Raw genomic sequence first — 19,771 nt, forward strand, 5'->3', positions numbered from 1 at the left:
TCCAAACAGAAAAATACTGTATTTGAAGAACACAAGTTCAAATGATATAAAGCTCTGTTCAGTGTTGGGAGTCAGGCAGAGGTTATAGAGGAAACTTTACAACACTAGACCTCAGGGCAACAGGCTCTGGGCTTCATCCTCTACACCCCTACAAACCAACTCAGCTGGGATTGCATCAGTATTCAAATAAGCTCCTGAGTGAAATGGGGCAGGCCAAGCAGCAACTGCCTCTCTGGCAATAATACTTCCTCTCGGCAATTAAGCAAGCTTTCCCACTTTAAACTCCGTCCTTGGTTTGGCGTCGGATCAGCTCTGCGTAGATTCCACCCTTCCGGAGTAGCTCAGTGTGTGTCCCAGCCTGAAAGGACATAAGTGGGGAGATCACAAAGCAAGACTCAGAGCAGTACTTCCCACTCCTCAAAAATCAATGGACATGCAAAGAGCTGCCTGGAGCACAAGGTTAATTCTCCTACAAAGGAGAAGGGGGGGCTTAGATGGGCCCCTTCTAGGATATCCTTGAGGTGGGCAATCAAGACATTTGTATCACTCCAAACATTCTGTGCATTTTAATTGTGCTTGTTGGGGATCTGGTTTGTTTTATGGCTTGTTTTAATGCTTCCTTGTTTAACTGTAGTGAGATTTTAATTGTTGTGAACTGCCTTCAGGCCAAAAGGATGTATAAATGTTTTCATAAATGAAAGGACTCCAGCATGAAATGACTGATTCACAATTTATCAACAGATTTTTTTCTATTTCTTTAAGTTTCAATTGGGGGGCATGGTTCCTCTCCCAAGAGGTGTTGTCTTGCTATGGCAAATTGTAAAACATTCATATAAAGTATCACAAGGTGATATACAAACTAAAAACACAGTATTACAATATCCTGCACTCTGCAGAAGAAGATATGGAATAATGGGCTCAAGTTGCAGGAAGCCAGATTTCAGCTGAACATCAGGAAAAACCTCCTAACTGTTAAGAGCGGCACAACAAAGGAACCAATGACCTAGGGAGGAGGTGGGCTCTCCAGCACTGGAGGCATTCAAGAGGCAGCTGGACAGCCACGTGTTGGGGATGTTTTAAGTTGGATTCCTGCACTGAGCAGGGGGTACACTGGATGGCTTCGTGGGCCTCTTTCCTGGAGAGCAGCTAATGCCTACTGGGATAGATGGACTTAGCTTTCAGAGGGGGGAGGGGCGGTACTGAACTGGCCTGAGCAGTGTCTGCTTAAACTGTGACATAGGTTTCCTGTGTAAGTCCTGTAGAAGGGCAATGGAGGGATGCCTAAGCTATGCTCCCTATAAAGTCTAGGCGTGAGCAAATGCCAGTCCTCCTCCAACCAGCAGTGTAAAGCTTAAAGGCACACTTTGGTAAGAAGCTGCAGACCTGGCTACGTGATTAAATATTTTGGTATTTGCCTAGGCCAGTGTTTAGCGAAGATGGAGAAGAACCCTGCTGTTCCACTATTAACACATCCCACAGCAATCAGTTCCAGAATAACAAGGCTAGATTACTGTAATGTGCTCTATGTGGGGCTGCCCTTGAGGTTGGTCCGGAAGCTGCAGCTGGTGCAAAATGCGGCGGCGAGACTGCTCACTGGGCAGCATATCACCAACATGTCACCCAGCTGCTGAAAGAATTCCACTGGCTGCCCATTTGCTACCAGGCCAAGTTCAAGGTTTTAGTTTTGGTGTACAAAGCCCTATACAGCTCGGGACCAGGATACCTGAAAGACCGTCTCATGCCTTATATACCCAGTTGATCACTGCGCTCTGCAGGTGAGGGCCTCCTGCAGATACCATCTTATCAGGAGGTCCGTTCCCCACAACATAGGAAACAGACCTTTAGTGTGGCGGCACCTACCCTGTGGAACTCCCTACCCTTAAATATTATACAGGCACCTACTCTGTTATCTTTTCAGCGCCTACTGAAGACCTTCCTCAGTTACCCTGGGTGGACAGCAAGCTGCAAATCTGGCTCCCAACTCGTGTCCCCAGGCCTTATAAAAGATGCACACTGAAAGTGGCCTTTGGTGTTCTGTCAGATTTAGGCAGCATACAAATGACATTTTGAGCAATGGAGCAACTTAAGAAGCTCATTCACAGTGGAAATTAGTGAAAACCAGAGCCACCAGTCCGCAGCAAAGCTATTTGTGCATAGCACTGACTGGCTGACTGTTGTGACATCACAAAATGATCTGCCCTCCAATCTACAGAGAAGTTTTGCAATGTTAAAAAGAAAAAAACACAGAAGGTGGGGATGATAAATGTATATTTAACATATGGTGCTTTAAAAATTAAAGAGCAGGCACACAAGACTGATGATGATTGAATCAGCACTGGAACTGCTAGCTTGTTGTTAGCAATGGTAGAAGAAAAGCATTTTAAGTTACACTGGCATACTCAGAAGACAGCTCTCTTGGGGGCGGGGCTTTCAACGGGCACCAAGTTTTATTTCTCTTGAACCGCCTACCATTTCATTTCTTTATTTCTTCATCAAGTACAAAACTTTTCTGCTTAAACCTTTTAGACAAAAACATTTCCAGGCAAAAAATAGAGCCTGCTTTTTTCCCACTGAGCTTTAATTGTTTTTAAAATATTATTTATTATATTGTATTGTTTCACCAATTTATCTTTTTACTTGCTCTAAAAGGCTCATATAAATGAATGAATGAGAATCTTGGAACAAAACTTGCCCCAGAAAGGGACTGGGGGCTCAGGGAAATAAATGCACCCAACATGGCCTATTTATAGTATGCCAAAAAGTTTACAAAGCCATTTGCAGTTTTGCTCTCCTTCAAAAACCAATAACATCCTACCCGTTTTAAGAACTCCTCAAGTCCTACAAAGCTAAGCACCTGTGAACGAAGCCACTGCTCTGCCTCCAAGCTCTGACCTTTGCTTGGCTTCACCTTAATTTTGTTTGTTTACTCTTTTTGCAACTACCCATCACGTAGGAGGACTGTCCTCCAGGCTGCCTTTCTCCTCTGCTGTCTCACCTCAGCCACGTGCCCCTTTGACAGCACCACAATGAGGTCCGCTTCCTTCACCGTACTGAGACGATGGGCAATGACCAGCACGGTGCGGCCAGCCACCGCCCGATCCAGAGCTGCTTGCACCACGTGCTCCGATTCAGCATCCAGGGCGCTTGTGGCCTCATCCAAGATCAGGACTTTGGGATTCTTGACAAGGGCCCGGGCAATGGCCACCCGCTGCTTCTGCCCTCCAGACAAGGTCACCCCGCGCTCACCTGGGAGAGGATCGGGAACGTAGAGGTAAGAAGAGGGGAGTCCTACTAGGGAGGAAACCCACAACAGACGGCATAGCTACGTCCTACTCTCTCCACACCCCACTACCTTGGAGTTAGCAGGCCACAAGATGGCACAGGGAGGGTCATGTGCACATGAGCCATTTTCCACCTCATAGCAGGTTGTTGCCTTGTGGGAAAGCTTCATGGTCAAGAGGCCTGCATTTGACACCAGGAGACACCAAATTGGGCAGCCAAAAATCTTCATTATATTTTTTAGATGAAAGTAATTGCCTTAAAATAGCTCCAGAGCCCTTGTTGTCCTGAGGATGCCACTTAAAAATGACGTCTATCTCATATCCTGGAGGTGTCAGTGAATCCATTTAGAGCAGGGCCGAGTCATTTGGCTGGTGCTCTAATATAAAATAATGAACTTTTCAAAAAGAACATGAAGCATACAGGACAAAAAACATCAAAATCTGCCTTTTGCAGAGGCTGTGGGGGAAGTGGAACTCAAGACATTCAGGAAAAAAGACACGGGAGGGGGAAGTGTAGGAGGAGCCCGTGAAATTGCCACGAGAGTCTAAGGCTAAGCTCTGGGTCTAAGAAGGTCAAACCCAGAATTCTTCCCAAACTCTACATACATTTTTTCAAAGCCATGATGCTCACACCACACTCTGGGTCTAGCTCACCCACAACAGTGTTGTAGCCATCAGGAAAGCTGCGGATGAATTCATCAGCGTTGGCAAGGCGAGCCGCAGCATAGATCTCAGCATCTGATGCACAAGGCTTGCCGAAGCGGATGTTCTCCATGATGCTTGTGCTGAACAGCACCGGCTCCTGGTGTGGGAGAAGTGGTGGAGCCTTGGACCCAAGAAGAAGCCTGAACCCAAAGAAAGGCTCTCCCCGCAACTGCCACTGTGGCCTCACAAAATTATAACAGCATTTATTTCCTCTCCCTACAAGTTGTCCCAGTGAGATAATTCATGTCCTTACATTAGCCCCAAACATCTGCCATAACGCCACTAGCATGGCCTTGCTGGATCAGATTAAAGGCTGATGTAACCCAGTATTCTGTCTCCGATGACTTATCAACAACCCAATTGTTCCAGGAGAGCTCCTAAGCAGACTGCACAATGGAGACAGCTGCCCCCAGCATCCTCTTAACAGAGCACACAGATAACTGCTGCTGAGCATGGAAGTTCAATTTCTGCAGTATTTCTGCAATTTTTAATTCTTGTTATTTTTTATCTTTTATTACTATTTTATGATCTATGTTTTATTGTATACTTCTGTACGCCACTTGGGTATTCTCCGAATGTAAAGTGAGATAAATTCTGACATAAAATAAAAAGCTTCCAGCTATGGTCAAACCAATAGTCAAAGACAGATCTACCCTACGAAAATTAAACTCATCTTTTTAATTAAACCACCTATAGTAATGGCCATCACACCACATGACAGTCAATTCCATAAATTCCTTCAAGAATATCTCAGTAATGGTTCTTAGTTAATCAGTTTCTCTGTCCTAGTGCTTTGAAAAAAGAGAAAGAACTCCCTCTCTCATTGTTATTCACAACAGCAGAACTACCTTCCGTCTCCCTTTGCCATCTTTTTATTATTAGAAAAGGGCCCAACTGTTTTAAGCCTTCTGCAGGCAATTTCTTTATTCCACTCCACTCTTCGGTCACCTGCATCCCCGCTCCTCTGCCCCCCCCATTTCTCACCTGGTTAATGAAGCCAATGATCTCCCCACGGAGCCAGGCAGGGTCAAGAGTGCAGATATCATGACCATCCAGAAAGATTGTGCCTTCAGTTGGCTCATAGAAGCGCTCCAAGAGGGCTGCCACAGTAGATTTCCCTGGGCAGAAGAACAAAGAAGATGACAGAATGCTCCTTCACCAGGCCACACAGCACACCCACAGAGCTACAAATGTGGAGGTCCGGGAAAATTCTTGGAAAAAATGTGATTCCCCCCCTTCCCCCCCTAAATTTTCCCTTTTTTTCCCTGAGGCCTTCACATCTCTGTACACCACACCCTGCCTTTCTGGCAAATTGGCGGGCAGGAACAGGACTGTCATGAGACTAGGATCCAGCACGGATCAGCAGAAGAAGCTAGTAAAATGTTCAGTCATTACGCAAAGGAAAGACTGTACATGTGTCAAGTTCACAAGAAACGCAGGTCTGCAAGTACAAAGATGGGCCCATCTGATGAAACTCAACAAATTAAAAGTGTGATGTTTAGGAAAGAAACAATCAAATGAGCAACTTAAAGGTGGGCCAGAAATGAGCAGGAGACAGCAGCCAATTGGCCAGTTCCATTTTAGGTTGTATTAAGAGTTGCAATGATCTACTATTATTATTAAATTTATATCCATATCACCATCATCATTAACAACAACAACAACAACAAATTATATCTCACTCTTCCTCCCAAAGGGAGCCCAGGGCAACAAACATATGAAAAGCACTAAAAACATCTTTAAAAAACAATGCCAGTACAGGTGAAGACTGGGAGAAGACCAAGATACGCAGACATACGCTCTAGAACCACAGCAGCAGGTGGGGAGGTCCAAACATGGTAAAAGCCTTCGCTGACCTGGCACTGCTGAGTCCAAAGAAGAAAGCGAGAAAGAGGCCCTTACCTCCACCAGACTGTCCCACGATAGCCACTGTCTTGTTAGCAGGGATGCTGAGGCAAAAATTTCTCAGAACTTGGTGGCCTGGCCGTGTGGGATAACTGGCAACAGAAGGAAAAGATAAGGCCTTGGGGTGGTTGAGTCTTACCATTTGGCTAGCCCAGAAACTGCCTTATCTCACTTGCTAGCGTCCAACGACACTGAGCTGGGAGAAGGGATAAAGCACCAGTCCTAGGGTACAGAGGCTTCCTTAGGGCAACCTAGAGAGACACTCAGGGTGGTGGAGTGGGGAGGAAGCAGATCAGAAGGGGGGTTGTGCACAGGAAGGGCAAGTATACTGCATGCACAGATGATCACGTCTCACAACTGCAGTGGCTCATGTCTGGCAAAGGAGTCCACACCCTGAGAATCTCTTTTCTGCTTGAAAAATCTTAGCAAGTTACTTGGTCATATGGTTACAAAGGTAAGCCTGATAACATGTGGACAATACTTGGTAAGATTCAGAAGCTTCTCAGGGGGTGGGGGTAGGAACTCCAGTGATTTCAGTGACATCCTAATTTATTCCCTTCTAGGGAACAAAAGTTTTTACAAAACAACAACAAATAATGAAAAACGAAAGACGCCTGCACAATACAGATTACATGTTGTCTTTTTTCCAGCTCTGTGCACTGGAACAGCTGAGGGAAGGGACTGAGCACACCCGAGAGATTTTCTGTCCCTGAAAACCCACCACCCACTGCAGCATCGTGGTCTCACCTGAAAGAGACATCCTGGAACTCAATGCGCCCACTCAGCATGCTACACGCAAGCTGCTCTCTCTCACATACAGAGATCTCTGGTGGTACAGTCATGTATTCAAACACACGGGCCCCAGCGCTCATTCCCCGCACCACCTGGAAGGGATCAACAGCCACAGGTTGTGAGGAGAAGGGTCTCCTGGAAAACCCAAATTCTGCTACACCCAGCCCACATGAAATGCTCCTCCAAGTTTAACAAAGACTCGATGCATTTTAACTCGCACTCTGTTCACGGGGGGGGGGGGGGGGGGAGGAAACGTCTGTATTCTCTCTGCATCCTACGGCTTCCCCGCCACGTACCTGCCCAAACAGGATGGACATGCTGGCCATGGACCTAGAGGAATAGAAGCAGAAAGTATGTCAGGGTGAAGGCTGGTAAGTGAGGGTCTCTGACCAGCCACTGTGAGTGGGAGGCCCACCATGTCCTTACCTTTGCACTGTCTGTGAGGAAACCAAAAAAGACATGAGGTCTCCAGGCGCCAGCTCTTCCCCAGCCATGAGGGAGCCACCTACAAAGATGGTGCCTAGCACAATACCTGGAAAAGAAAACAAGATGGCAGCAGCAAGTGGTAGGGTTAGGGCAACGTGCTGGCTGTTGGAAGATTCAGGACAGACAAAAGGAAGTACTTCTTTACTCAGTGCATAGTTAAACTATGGAATTTGCTCCCACAAGATGCAGTAATGGCCACCAGCTTGGACGGCTTTAAAAGAAGATTAGACAAATTCATGGAGGACAGGGCTATCAATGGCTACTAGCCATGATGGCTGTGCTCTGCCACCCTAGTCAGAGGCAGCATGCTTCTGAAAACCAGTTGCCGGAAGCCTCAGGAGGGGAGAGAGTTCTTGCACTCGGGTCCTGCTTGCGGGCTTCCCCCAGGCACCTGGTTGGCCACTGGGAGAACAGGATGCTGGACGGGCCACTGGCCTGATCCAGCTTCAGGCTCTTCTGATGTTCTTAATGGCAGGAGCTATAGCCCAAAACATCTAGAGGGCACCAGGTTGGTAAGGGCTGGGTTGGGAAAACCTTGTGAAAAGAAGCGGGGTAACTGAAGATGGAGAGCATTTTTATCAAGTGGGTAACTGCATAGTTCAGAACATCCCAAGTTTAAAGCGTCTTCCTTCCAGCAACCACGCCGTTCTAGGGAGGGCAGGCAATGGACAGAACAGGAGCATGAGAGCGGCCTCCAGCAGGTGCATGGTGCAAATGAAGCTAAAGCCCAAAGATTCTAGCATCAAGGCACGCCACGTACCAAGCACAAAAGAAGGGACTGACACATTTCCATGGTGGGAAGGTGGGGGGCTCTGCTTCTACTCACAATTCAGTGCCACGTTGGAGAGCCCTTGGAAGAATGCAATGCCCAGCCCCAGGTTCATGTTGAGGCGGCTGGCTTGATCCACCTCAGCTCCGTACTGCCTGTGACAGAGAAAAGAGAGCAGGTCAGGCCAGCAGGCTTAGCATCTGTCCCCGCAAGGCCTAACAAGCACTAGCCACATATTATGTGGCGTGCAAAAGACCCCTGCCCCACAGGACTGAGAAGCCACGGTAGACAGCCAAAGCAGGAAAAGAACTTCCAAGGACAAGTGGCGCATTATGAGACCACAACATACAGCCCTCAGTGCTTTCACACAGAAGCAAATGGAGGAAGCAGCCAGCTACTCTGCACCCACTCGGAGTGGGGCAGGAAGCGAAGAACTCCCACCCTATTAGATTCCTCTTGGGGATTTCGAGGGAGTGGTGATCTCGACGCTGGCCGCATCCAATCCAGGAGGGGAGGGGCTAAGAACTCACTGGAGCTCTTTGGGTTCCATGGCAAAGGCGCGCACAGTCCGGACGTTGCCCAAAGCCTCGTCTGCCACCGCTGTGGCCTTGGCCACCTGCAGCCAGGAGAGAAGGGGCAGAGGTCACCGTGGGGCTGGCTGAGGCCAGAGCTGAAGTGGCACGACAGGCCCCTAGCTTGCTTAACACAGAGAATCAGCTCCAATCAAATGCAATGAAATGCCACAAAAAGGGGGGGGGACCATATTTTAAAAACGGAAGGGGGAAAAGGCAAGAGCTCTGTCAGAACAGAACACATTATGATGTGTGGCCAGGGAGGAGGAACTGCTGACCTGAGAAGATCAGAACTGTCTCATTTAGCCACCAGAACACACCAGCATGCTACCCCACAGTCCTTCCAAGAGGGGTGGGATAGAAGCAATCACAAAAGCAGTTCATCCACCTAGAATAGTTGCCTGGATTCAACAACAAAGGAAGCTCATGCTAGAATGCCACTGTAGATGTGAACGTACTTGAGGGGGACCCACTGGGCCTATCAACGGCCTGAGGCAGGCTTCAGTGTCAACATCACACACTGCCCCTCCTCACAACGGTGTCTGTTCTGTAAGCGTCTCCCCCTTTGCCTGATGTACAGAACAACCTGCAGAATGCCCAGCACGGGACTCTCTTACCTGTTCTTGGGCTTTGCGTGAAAGCTTGCGCAGAGAGGCGCCAATGAAGGCCCCAGTCCCCACCAAAAAGGGCATCACCACAACCAGCAGCCCCGTCAGCTTTGGTGAGATCATGTAGAGAGTCATAAAACAGCCTACTGTCTGGGTGAGGCTGCGTAAGCCCTACGGGGCAGAGGCAGGGGTGGGGGAGAGGAGGGAAACACGCCATTAAGGGAAAGAACCCTTGGCCCCACCTTTCCACTGAAATCATCTAATGCATTCCCCCTCCAACAAACCCAGATTCAACCTTCTGCCAGCCCAGTCCCCCCACCTGAGAGATGATAAGCTTGAAGGAGGACTTGAATTCCTGGATGTCTGTCGTCAGGCGATTCACCAACTGTCCCGTCTGATTGGCATCAAAGAAGGCCACTTCCTGTCTTAAGGAAGGTGGTGACAAGGAGAGTAATTCATGGCTCCCTTGTTGTGCCACGCAGCCTCCACCACCATCCCCCACTCAGCAGCCAGCTCATGAGGAAAGAGGTGGGTACCACCAGCAAGAATAGCTATTTATGCAGCATCTAGATACACTTGCTACCACTGTTGTCTTGCAAATCCCCATAAACCTTTTTCTCTGTACTGTTTCAGATCATTATCAGCCGGGTGACCCTGGGCCAGTCACAGTCTCTCAACCTAACCTACCTCACAGGATTGCTGTGAGCATAAAATGGAGAGGCAGGAGAACCACATATGCCACCTTGAGCTCCTTGGAAGAAAGGTGGGATATAAATGTCGTCGTCATCACAGCAAGGGGCAGAACAATCTGGCACTCTCCATCAGCCAGTCAAGGAGCCGCTGCTCCAACACTTGCTTTTCTCTTCCCTCCCCATTCCATTTTCCTTATGTATTGTGTCTAGACTGTGAGCCTGCAGACAGGGACTGACATATCTTTTAATGTATGTACCCTGCTTAGGTGTTTTTAAGTGCTTAATAAAACATATACATAATCATCATTATTAAATTTATTATAATGGTTGGTTCAGAGAATGCTGTCAAATGTAGCATATAAATATATCTCAATGTTTGTTCTTATTGTATAAAGTGTCCTCTTTTATGAAGATTTTGTATTTTTTATGAATTTTGTTGAGCTACCTTAAATGCCATTTGGCAGGAAGATCACATCCAAATATTCTTGGTTGTGGCTCTGGACTGACTGACAGCTCAGAATCCCTGGGCGTATCTCAGCTTCTACCCCTCTCATACGCACACCACCCTCTTGGTTAGCAATGCACACCCACAACACAGTTGCCCTGCCCTGATCCCCAGGCCAGTTACCTGAGGAAGGAAGCAAAAAGCTGTTTGCGCATCCTATTAGCCACCTTCTCCCCAATCCATGAGAGCAGCAAGATATACCCAAAGGTCATCAACCCCTGGATAATGAGGGTGGGGGGGAAGAGAAATGCATGTCACTTCCGCGTAAAATTGAGAGAAATGATTTTTTATCACACTACATTTGTTGATTAACTCACCAGTGTCAGGATATCTGTGCTATCCATGACTGTTTATTGTGAAAGGTCCCCTGCTCCTCTACAGGTGTTAGTATATATCAACAATGCTGAGTTAATTATCACCAATCCGCTACTGTAAAAGGTGTAGCTATTTAATATGCATTTAAGCTCTACTTATCACTAACTGCAATGTTTGCATCTTGTGCCGCTCACCTCCCACCTTACAATTTCTCCTTTATACCCCTGCTAAGATTTCACGTCATGCATCTGAGGAAGAAGGCAATGAACATGTATGCATAGCATGTGAGGTCTTTAAACTGCCACAAGACTCTTGCTGTTTTAGATGCACATCAGTCACCCCCCCCAGCTCCACCCCTCCTTCAGCACAGGGCATCTCCCCCCCACCGGCCCCACAAATCTACCCACAAGACCCCAAGTGGATTCTAATATTGGGCTAAAGAGCCCCCCCAACACCCACCTGGAGGCAATAGATGCTCAACAGGCGCAGGGCAGGTTTACGCACCAAGCGCAGGTAATCGCCAAGACGCATGTGTTGGGCCACCACATTCACCATCTTGCCCAACAGCAGTGGGATCTGGATGTTGAGGAGTGCAGCTCCCAATGCAAACTGAAGTGAGACAAGGCACTTAGATGGGGGAGGAAGGTCAGCTGAGTTCAGATATAGGACATGACACAGTTTGTGCCTGCGATTTGTTTTAACCAGTTTTTAATAATGTATTTCATATTGCTGCACCCCGCCTTGGGACCTACTGGGGAAGGGCAAGTAATACATCATCATCATCATCATACTTTAACCATCTAACTGCTCCTTCCCACACTACAGTCATTTCTATTAACTCTTGTTTCCTTCTGCTTTTCATCAGCCTTTGTACAGGGATGAGCACATGCCCACATCTTGGAATACTCAATCACACCCTTCCCTATCATTTGCTCAAGACCCAACTGACCACCACCTAATCTAGGGGAAAAGAGGAAGGGGCTCTCACCAAGACGGCCGCCACCAGCGCCAGCATCTGCGGACGCAGGAACCTCCAGAACGTGGCCCAGTCAAAGTCTGGCTCCTTCTCCACGGGCGGGGGGACACATACCACCTCAATCCTCTGGGCCTCCTGGCAGAAGACCTGCCCGCAGAAGCTCGCTCCTAGCCCCACCAAGGCCGGCCCTGCCACTAGGGCGGCCACCCGGCCCAATGGGAGGAGGCTGCGGGGCAAGAGCAGCAGTACAGCTGGGGATAGCTTGGCCAGGCTGCTGGGAGCCTGCAGGAGGCAAGAGAACCTGGCATGGCTGCCTGAGTCCCTGTGAGGAGAGGAGGAAAAGAACACAAGGTGAGGGCCAGCCCTGCTTATCTTAGTTCAGGCCCCTGGTCGATGACACCTCTAGGCCTCATTTAGGTAGGACTTTTGATTTGCATAGCAGGTTGCTATAAAGATTGTAAAATCACCTGCACATCATGGTCATCAGAAAATGTAACCCTAAAATTTACACAACATAACTCACTGTTATCTCCGCTGAGAAGGAGCCAGGACATCTCACCCAAGGATACCTAGTAAATCCTTGGCTCAGGCAGATCCATACAAGACCACTGCTCTCTGCCCCCAGGACCACCACACTTCCCCCGTCAAGAGAGTTGTCCTAGCCCAATCCACAGAATCTCGGAATATAGCAGCAGGGTAAAACCACAGAATAGAGTGAACTCAGAGTGGTTCACAGAGGATCGTGTGCTGGACGTAGGAGACCTGGGTTCATCCCCCTTATTCAGCCACAGTGAAGCTTCTTTCCGTCTCTCATCTGTTAAATGGAAGCCACAGAAACCACAGATTCATTCCGCAGGCATCTTAGAGGAGTCATGCTGGTGTCGCTGACTGCGTGAGACAAGGTCTTCTGCTGAAACAAGTGGCCCTTACTCAAGAAACAAGCTTCTATGCAGAATCCTGCCTTGAGGCCTTGCCCTTTTCTCTGCTTTGGGACCCCACCATATTTAATTATTTAGTAATTAAAACTGTATCCTGCCCTTCTTCCCAAAAGCAGCAAACATCACAATGTTGGACTAAGATGCCTTAGTAAGGCCAAGACAGCACTTAGGAGAGATGCCAAACAGGAACCCGACCTGTGTTTACCATGCTGAGTTCTAGGTCAAAGCAAAGGTGAGAATTACAAACTGTAACTATACCTCCAGGCACTTGACAAAGATCTTTCTATTCTAGCAAGCATTTTAAGTAAGTTATATTGTGCCTGTTTCATGGTTTTGTCTGTGCTTTTTATTTGCCATGTTATTTGATCGACAACTTGTTGTATTTATTGTTCCTGAAACCACTTTGTGACCATCTGTGGTTAAAAGGTTAAATACAGGAAACAAATAATAATAATCCTCAACAAGGCCTGCCCATTTATAAGCTAATTAACAGCCTTCACCTTCCCTCTCGAGGAGCAACAGGCCTGGGCACTAAGCATCAGCCCAGCAAAGGAATATCCATACTCTTGTTTTGTTTTTGTCTTTTAACACATGTGATTTGGGTATCTACACTTGAAGAATTCTGTATAACTTACAATCTTGATACCTGTATTTTAAAGACTAGCTAGCAGAAACAATGACACCCATCATGTTTTGAGACCATGAATCAAAGGCTAGAAACATAACCAAAAACTCTACATAAATGTTATGAAACTGTTTTTGTCTTATCCAGGAAGCTCACCTCAACAAGTTTTCAGTTAATGACTATTTGCTAACGAAAAAGGGTCCTACAGACCACTAATGGAAGGGTGCTCTCTGGTCTCGGTGCAACCACTAAAGAGGCCCTAACCAAAGAATACAATACTGGGGCCAACAGTGAGAGAGGGCTACTGCCTTCAGACCCTGCATGTGGGATTCCCAGAAGCATCTGGCTGGGCACTACAAGAAACAGGTTGCAGGCCTAGATGAGCCCACTTAGATGATCCAGGAGAGCTCCTCTTACGAGCTTCACTCCAAAAATAAGGGCCCAGCATTATCCAACTAGGATAAGACCCCATTTGGCACAAGATCACCTCTATCTACCAGGTGTTCAGGCAACCTGCATGCCACTCACAGAGGCAGGATGCAAGTGAGGATCTTGGAACAGTTGTGTGATTGCATCCGTCTGAGTCAAGCAGCACCCATGGCAAATAGGCTACTCGAAGTCATTTTGGCATATATTTGGGCTCATGTTTCACCAGGGAAGAACAACTCAGGAATGCTTCACGGTCTCTCCAAAACCGGCTTGCTCGCGGCTGCCAGGGCCGAGGGCACGCCTCCTCCGCTGGGGCTGCCTAACTGCGCTGCGCCAGGCGCAACTCCTGAAAGCGCTGACGGAAGGAGCACGTTCAAGGTCTCGCGGGCGGGAGGCGACCGTTCAAAGGCGGGGTCGCCTTTTGCTTGGTGCCTTTGCCTCCCCTCCCCCCGAAGCTGCGTCTGGACCAAAAGGGAGCCCCGGCCACCGTCGCGCTGGGGCAGTTGCACGGGCTCACGTGGCTCTTCGAGAGTCAAGGGCGCACAGGGCCAGGACCGGACACGGACTACATTTCCCAGCTTCCTCTCCGCGGGAAACAGCCCAGGCTCCGCACACCGCCAATGGCAGGCCGAGGCCGCTCCTAGGGGGAGGTCGCCGCCTGGACTACAGCGACCAGAAAGCTTTGCAACGCGGAACAGGAGCGCAAAAAACCAATAAAGGCGCACACAGAAACCTCCCGGCCTGCCCCGCGCGGACGACGGTTACCTGGCAACGAGCAAGGCCCGAAAAGACCCCTTCTTGGCCGCCCTTGTCAGGCGGCATGAGCGGTAGCCGCGCCCCCCGGCGAGCGCCCCCGGCCGCGGGAGCAGCAGCAGCCGCGCCAGCATGGCGGGAAAAGAAGGTGGTTGCGCTCTCCTCAGGGGAGCCCCTTCGTTACTCTCAATGCGGCGCCATATTGCAGCCGCCACCAACGACGCCGACCCACAATGTCCCGCGCGCGCCCTGTGCGGGAGGGCGTGCGGAGGAGGGAGGCGGAGGAGGGGGCGTGGCCAGTGCCCGGCTGAGTAGGAGGGCGGGGCCACAGAGAGAGAGGCTGAGAGTTAGTTCAGTGCGCGGATGGAGCCGTGCGCGCTCCCCGCCAAACGCCCCACCTCCGCGTGCCCGAGACCTCCTCCTCCTCGCGTGGTCCTGCGTCCCCACAGCTGAGCAGCAGGATCGGGCCCCTGGCGGCCGGAGTGGGGCCCGCCCCCGCCTGCTGCTGCGTCGTCGCCTAGTGGGCGCCTGTACCTCCGGCGGAGACCCCAGCCCGCCCCGTCCCCGCGCCGCCTGGAGCCACGGAGGCAGACCCGGTCGCGCTGCTCCTCCTGGCGCTGGGCCGTCGCTGCCCGGTGGGGTCCTCCGCCGCCCAGCCGTCATTGCCGTTGGTGCCGCGCAGCCCTGCGGCGAGGGTTCCCTTGCTGAGTGTGGCCGGGCTGGAGCCGCGCTAGGATCCGGGGCCGCCCTTCCTGGACTCTGCCCGCCGTTCCGCCCGGCGCTTTGCAGAAGAGGGTCCGCGCCGCGGCCGCTCCTGGCAGCAGCGGGGGGGGATTTGCGCGCCGCCCACCGCGCCCTCTCCTCGAGCAGGGACCGTCCCCCGAGCGCTTGAAGCCTTTTTCACGGGACCCTCCGGCGACACAGCCCGCGCCCCGGTTGCTCTGTGTTGGGGTGAGCCGCATCCCGCGGCGGGCCTTACTGCTTTGGACTCCGCCCGCCTGCTCGTGGGGCAGCAGCCGCGCCGCAGCCGAGCGCCTCGCCTCCTGCACGGCCATCCCGGCGCAGCTGCAGCAGCAGCAGGGGCGGCCGCCGGCGCCGCCTCCTCCTTCTCGTGTGAAGGCGCGCCGGTCCAGACCGCTGAGCGCCCCTTGACTGCTGCCTGGCATGGGCACTGCGGTGTCCGGGAGCCCGCGCAGCCGGCGCTGGGTGGAAGGCGGGCGGGCGCACGGCCCCCTTCGCCTTGGGAAGCCGCCTGCCCCGCGGAGCAGGGTGTGAGTTCCCGGCAGCGGGGCAAGCCCGAGGCCTCCCCCGGGCAAGGCTGCGGCTGCGCTTCTTCTCTGGGACCCGCTCCAGGGGCGTTGCGAAAGAGCTGGCCGGGAGCCCGCGCCAGCCCCCGGACAACCTTGGGAACAGCCCTCCCCGCCGCAGGAGCCGGGCAAGGACTGCGCGTGGGATGACAACAGAGCCGGCAGCGCCGGGAGCTGGCCGGTCTGCAGAGGAGGCGGCCCGCCGCAGCGGCAAGAAGGAGCGGCTGGCCTGAGTGGGGCCCTCCCGACAGCTGTGCCGGGTCGTCTGGAAGGTAGTTGGGCAGGGAGTGCTTCGGGGAGGCTTTAGCCAGCAGGCCAGGGTGAGGCCCAGCCCAGCGCTTTCTTTCCGGGGCTCTTTTGAGGGGGTTGCCGGCCTGTTTGTTGTCCCGGCTGCTTTTCCTATGTGGCTCCCCCCCCCCAGCCCTGCCAAGCCTCCGCCCTTTGCCCATTTCTGCCCCCCTCTTGTGTTTCCCCAGTGCCCTCCTGCCCGGGCGCAGCGGCCTGTGGCTGCCCACGGGGGGGGGGGCAGCTGCTGTCTTCAGCGCCCGCCTGCTTTCCATTTCCCCCACTGGGTCTCCCTTTTCTTCCTCCTGGATGGATTTATTGTTGCTGCCCAGAGACAGTTTATGGCAGGAGATGCCTCGTGGGGGTGGGTGGGTAGGGGCTCGGCTGGTAGGGAGAGGGTCCAAGCCCGGCACCTCTGCCTGTTGCCCTAGAGCGGGGGGATTATGGGCCAGCCTTGGACCCAGGGCTCAGTGGGGGATGGATGGGGGGCAGTGAGGGAGCCGAGGGAGAGAAAGTAGGAATCCCAGATGGTTGTGGGAACACAGTATGGGCTAGAGTGGATTTCAAAGCTGAACTAGCACAGGAGCCAGTGCGGGCTGCCCAAAGTTGGATTAGGGCCTTCCTGCCCAAAAAAGGGCACAGGAAATTGAGTGTCCTCTGCCCAGTGATGGTAGTCTCTTTCCTGCATGGGGGTTGTTGCAGTTGGTAAGGCAGTGAGGCCTAGTGGGGAGAGAGAGCTGCTGCTGTGGCCTGAGGCTTCCTTGAGACTCATCCTGGTGGCTGCTTGCCAGCTGTCTGGCCTGTTTACCCGCTTGGCTTGTTTATAAACGTGCTGACTATAGGGTATTTTTAGCTTGGCTGGTGATCCCCCCGTCCACCTGCCCGCTTCCACATGGTGGGGTGAGAGGGAGCTGTGGTCCTGGGTTGTGGGGAGGGAGGAGGTGTAAAGCACATCCCCAAAGCAGAGGAGAATCCACATCCCTCTGCTGAATGTTGTCACTTAGCCAGTTTGGAGGCAAACTCTGGCCCGGCTGGTGCTCCTTCCTGGGTCTGCCTGGCCCAAGGGAAAAGCTGCCTCTGGCCTGCTGGGCTCCTGGCCCTGCCTCTGACCTGAGACATCATCGCCTGTGAGTCAGGCCTGTTGCAATGCGAGGTGGGCAGGGCAGGGCGGCCTCCCTGATGGCATCCTCTCTAAGCCCCACCCTTGACATCAACACCGGCAGGTCACAAAGCACCCAGCCTCACCGACAGGAGCAGCCAAGGAGGATCTGTCGTGGGCAGCGGACACAAACAGTGGTAAATGTGGGTTGGTGTTGGTGGGGGGGGGGGAGGCCTGGAAGAAAAGCTGTTGGGCTCTTGCTGGTACGGAGGAGGAGGGAGGGGGCGCTCCCGTGCCTCAGGGTGGGGTGAGGGAAGATACAAGCCGAACCTCCGTCATAAAAGGAATGCTGTCTATCAGCCTTCCTCCACACTCCAGATGTTTTGGACTACAACGCCGATTCCAGCACCATGTGGCCATGTCATGCTGGGGCTGATGGGAGTTGTAGTCCAAACCAGCTGGAGGGACCAGGTTGAGGAAGGTTGGAGCTTATCCTTGTTTCCTCTGGTTACAGAATAGGCCTTGTGGAGCCTGCTGACTGGAAGCAAGCCCTGGTTCCAGTTCTCTGGCTTGAGGCCTCTTTCCTTTCCGGACTTCTTCCCTTTGTTTAACCCATTTCTATACCGGCATTCATCCAGTAGTTTCTAGGCGGTAACCATCAAGTATAAATAATGACCTATTTATATCGTGAAATACTAAAATATTCTGAAGTCTCTTTCTTTTCCAGCCCCTGCAAGCAAATTTTTCTGTAAAGTAGCCCCAGTCCTGGGAGACGTTTTAGTCTCTCCACCCAGCAGCTTGATAGAGATGCAAATTGCCCTCTCCCTGGTCACCAGATGGATTGTTTGATGAGTGGGGAGGGGGAAATAGCCTCCCCTCCTCACAGAAATTGTTATTATTCATTAATAAATTTAATTTGTGTCTCTCCCTTCCTCCCAGAAGGAGCCCAGGGTGGCAAACAGGGGCCAAAACATTCAAAACATCTTTAAAAATCCTAAAAATAAAACATTTTTTAAAAAAACAACTTTAAAAACATCTTAAAAAGCAATTCCAACACAGATACAGACTGGGATATGGTTTCTTCTTAAAAGGCTTGTTGAAAGAGGGAGGTCTGCAGCAGGTGCTGAAAAGATTACTGAGAGGGAAGGGAGGCCGGCCTCTCAAGAAGGGGGGAGCAGAGTCTGTTGTGGTGGAGGGTGGGAGGTTCCTCCTGTCCTGCCCCACAGGCATGCCTGGGTTGATCTCTTAGAGAACCATAAAAGTGAGTCCTTCCTTGCCACGCAAGATCGCTTTTGTCTGGTGGCCGGACGGACGGAGAGGGTGAGGGAAGGCGTCTGCTTTCCTGGGATGTTGCCTAATGCAGCCATTGCCAAACCTGGTGCCCTGCAGATGCTTTGGACTGCAATTCCCATCAACTCCAGCCAATGCGACTGGGCTGTCAGGCTGATGGGAGTTGTAGTCCAAAGGACCTAGAGGGCACCGGGTTGACAAAGGCTGGCTTTTCTCTTGCACCTCAGTCGGTCTGCCTGCTTGGTGCCGCCTTCATCCACTAAATCCCTTGGCCCGTGGCTGGCTGGAATGTCACCTGCGGAGTGACTCCGTGTGTGGCAGGCTGGAGGCAGAGCCCGGGAGCTGAGCTAGAGCCTTTCCTCTGGAGGTTACCGTGTGTGCGTGCACGCAGGATGCTTCCCTATGTGCATCTGTGAGAGGGACTGGGACTGTCGCTGCATGGGACCCCAGCGCATGAATGAACGCTAAAGGAAGGAAGCTGGACAACCCGACTTGGGACAGCAACAGCCCTCAGCAAGTGCCTGGGACAGGTGGTGGTCCTTGGTGACCCCTGCTGGAACCCCTGGGTGGGGAACGGAGCCACCCCAAAATGTAAGGGGGGTTATTGGAGCATTTGTCCCCCACTGTTCAGCTAATAAGCCTCCCGGAGTGGCTTATGTACAATCAATTAAAGCAAGATAGTCCCTGCCTGCAGGTTTACAATCTAAGACACATGTAGGGAAAGGGCCAGGGAACGAAGAGGGAAAATGCCAACGCAGGCACCATTTCTTCTTGTAATGCCCAGCTGGCATAGAAAGAGTTCAGGGGGCAGGAGGTGTCCGGTGGGGCTGGTCTGTATCGTGCTTGGGAGCCCGGGTGGGGTCGCTTGCTGGGTCTTGCTCCTCCCAGGGGGTCACAGGCTTCCCTCCCCCAACCAGGGCCTGTCGGAGTGGGGCAGCCCAGCGAGCCCACATGGCTGCGAGCCGCCAGCATCATGGCGACTACCATTGCCTCCCAGACTACGAAGACGACTCTCCCCCTGAGGACGAGAAGCAGCTGCTGGTGCACGTCACTGAGGGACTGAAAGGTACGCCCAGGCGCTGGGGCTCGGAGCCTCCAAGGTGGGGGGCAGGCTGGGGGGGACAGTCCTGGCAGCCAGACGGCTCGTTGCTTCCCTGCTTCTTTCCCAGATTCCTGGCATCACATCAAGAACTTGGATAACTTCTTCACCAAAATATCCTTTGTGTGTGGAGTTCTTGGCGTCTCTCACTCAAGAAAGTCAACAACGCAGAGTTGCTGGTTTATATTTGGTATAAACATACAAAGTTTTCCAAGTAGCAGTTTGGAAATATCTCTGAGCATGAGCCGAGTACCTTTCTCTCCCTCAAGCTTTTGCCCCTCACTGTTGATGAGGTTGAGGCTGTAACGGAAGGGGGGAGGAAGGCTTTTCTCTCCCTTCC

General features: G+C 51.8%; 2 protein-coding genes across 6 annotated transcripts in view; one reads left to right on the forward strand and one right to left on the reverse strand.

The window, feature by feature from the left end:
* ABCB8 (ATP binding cassette subfamily B member 8) lies at window positions 1-15,614 on the reverse strand. 4 transcript variants are annotated; one of them, XM_061585747.1, is made up of 16 exons: window positions 14,364-15,614; window positions 11,619-11,928; window positions 11,135-11,239; window positions 10,439-10,533; window positions 9,438-9,543; window positions 9,128-9,289; window positions 8,469-8,554; window positions 7,996-8,093; window positions 7,110-7,215; window positions 6,980-7,013; window positions 6,639-6,775; window positions 5,889-5,983; window positions 4,971-5,104; window positions 3,936-4,083; window positions 2,996-3,246; window positions 1-358 (listed from the first exon to the last, which is right to left on the reverse strand). In XM_061585747.1, exons 1-16 carry the CDS (start codon window positions 14,483-14,485, stop codon window positions 278-280), a joined length of 2,070 nt encoding a protein of 689 aa, XP_061441731.1. In that variant the 5' UTR covers window positions 14,486-15,614; the 3' UTR covers window positions 1-277. The 4 variants fall into 4 exon arrangements, with proteins under 4 accessions (XP_061441731.1, XP_061441730.1, XP_061441732.1 ...); XM_061585746.1 differs by having other exon boundaries at window positions 11,090-11,239; window positions 14,364-14,740; XM_061585748.1 differs by lacking the exon at window positions 14,364-15,614 and adding an exon at window positions 13,698-14,332 and having other exon boundaries at window positions 11,090-11,239.
* ATG9B (autophagy related 9B) overlaps window positions 14,659-19,771 on the forward strand; it is a 25,906-nt gene continuing 20,793 nt past the window's right edge. Inside the window, exons 1-4 of one of the 2 annotated variants that reach the window (XM_061585744.1) lie at window positions 14,660-15,930; window positions 17,167-17,239; window positions 19,250-19,398; window positions 19,502-19,545. In XM_061585744.1, coding sequence (XP_061441728.1) covers window positions 19,284-19,398; window positions 19,502-19,545 — 159 coding nt within the window. In that variant the 5' untranslated portion in view covers window positions 14,660-15,930; window positions 17,167-17,239; window positions 19,250-19,283. Of the gene's footprint in view, window positions 15,931-17,166; window positions 17,240-19,249; window positions 19,399-19,501; window positions 19,546-19,771 lie in introns of both variants that reach the window. The other variant, XM_061585745.1, reaches the window with a different exon arrangement.

This window comes from Rhineura floridana, chromosome 10 (genome assembly GCF_030035675.1).
Source record: "Rhineura floridana isolate rRhiFlo1 chromosome 10, rRhiFlo1.hap2, whole genome shotgun sequence".
NCBI lineage: Eukaryota > Metazoa > Chordata > Lepidosauria > Squamata > Rhineuridae > Rhineura > Rhineura floridana.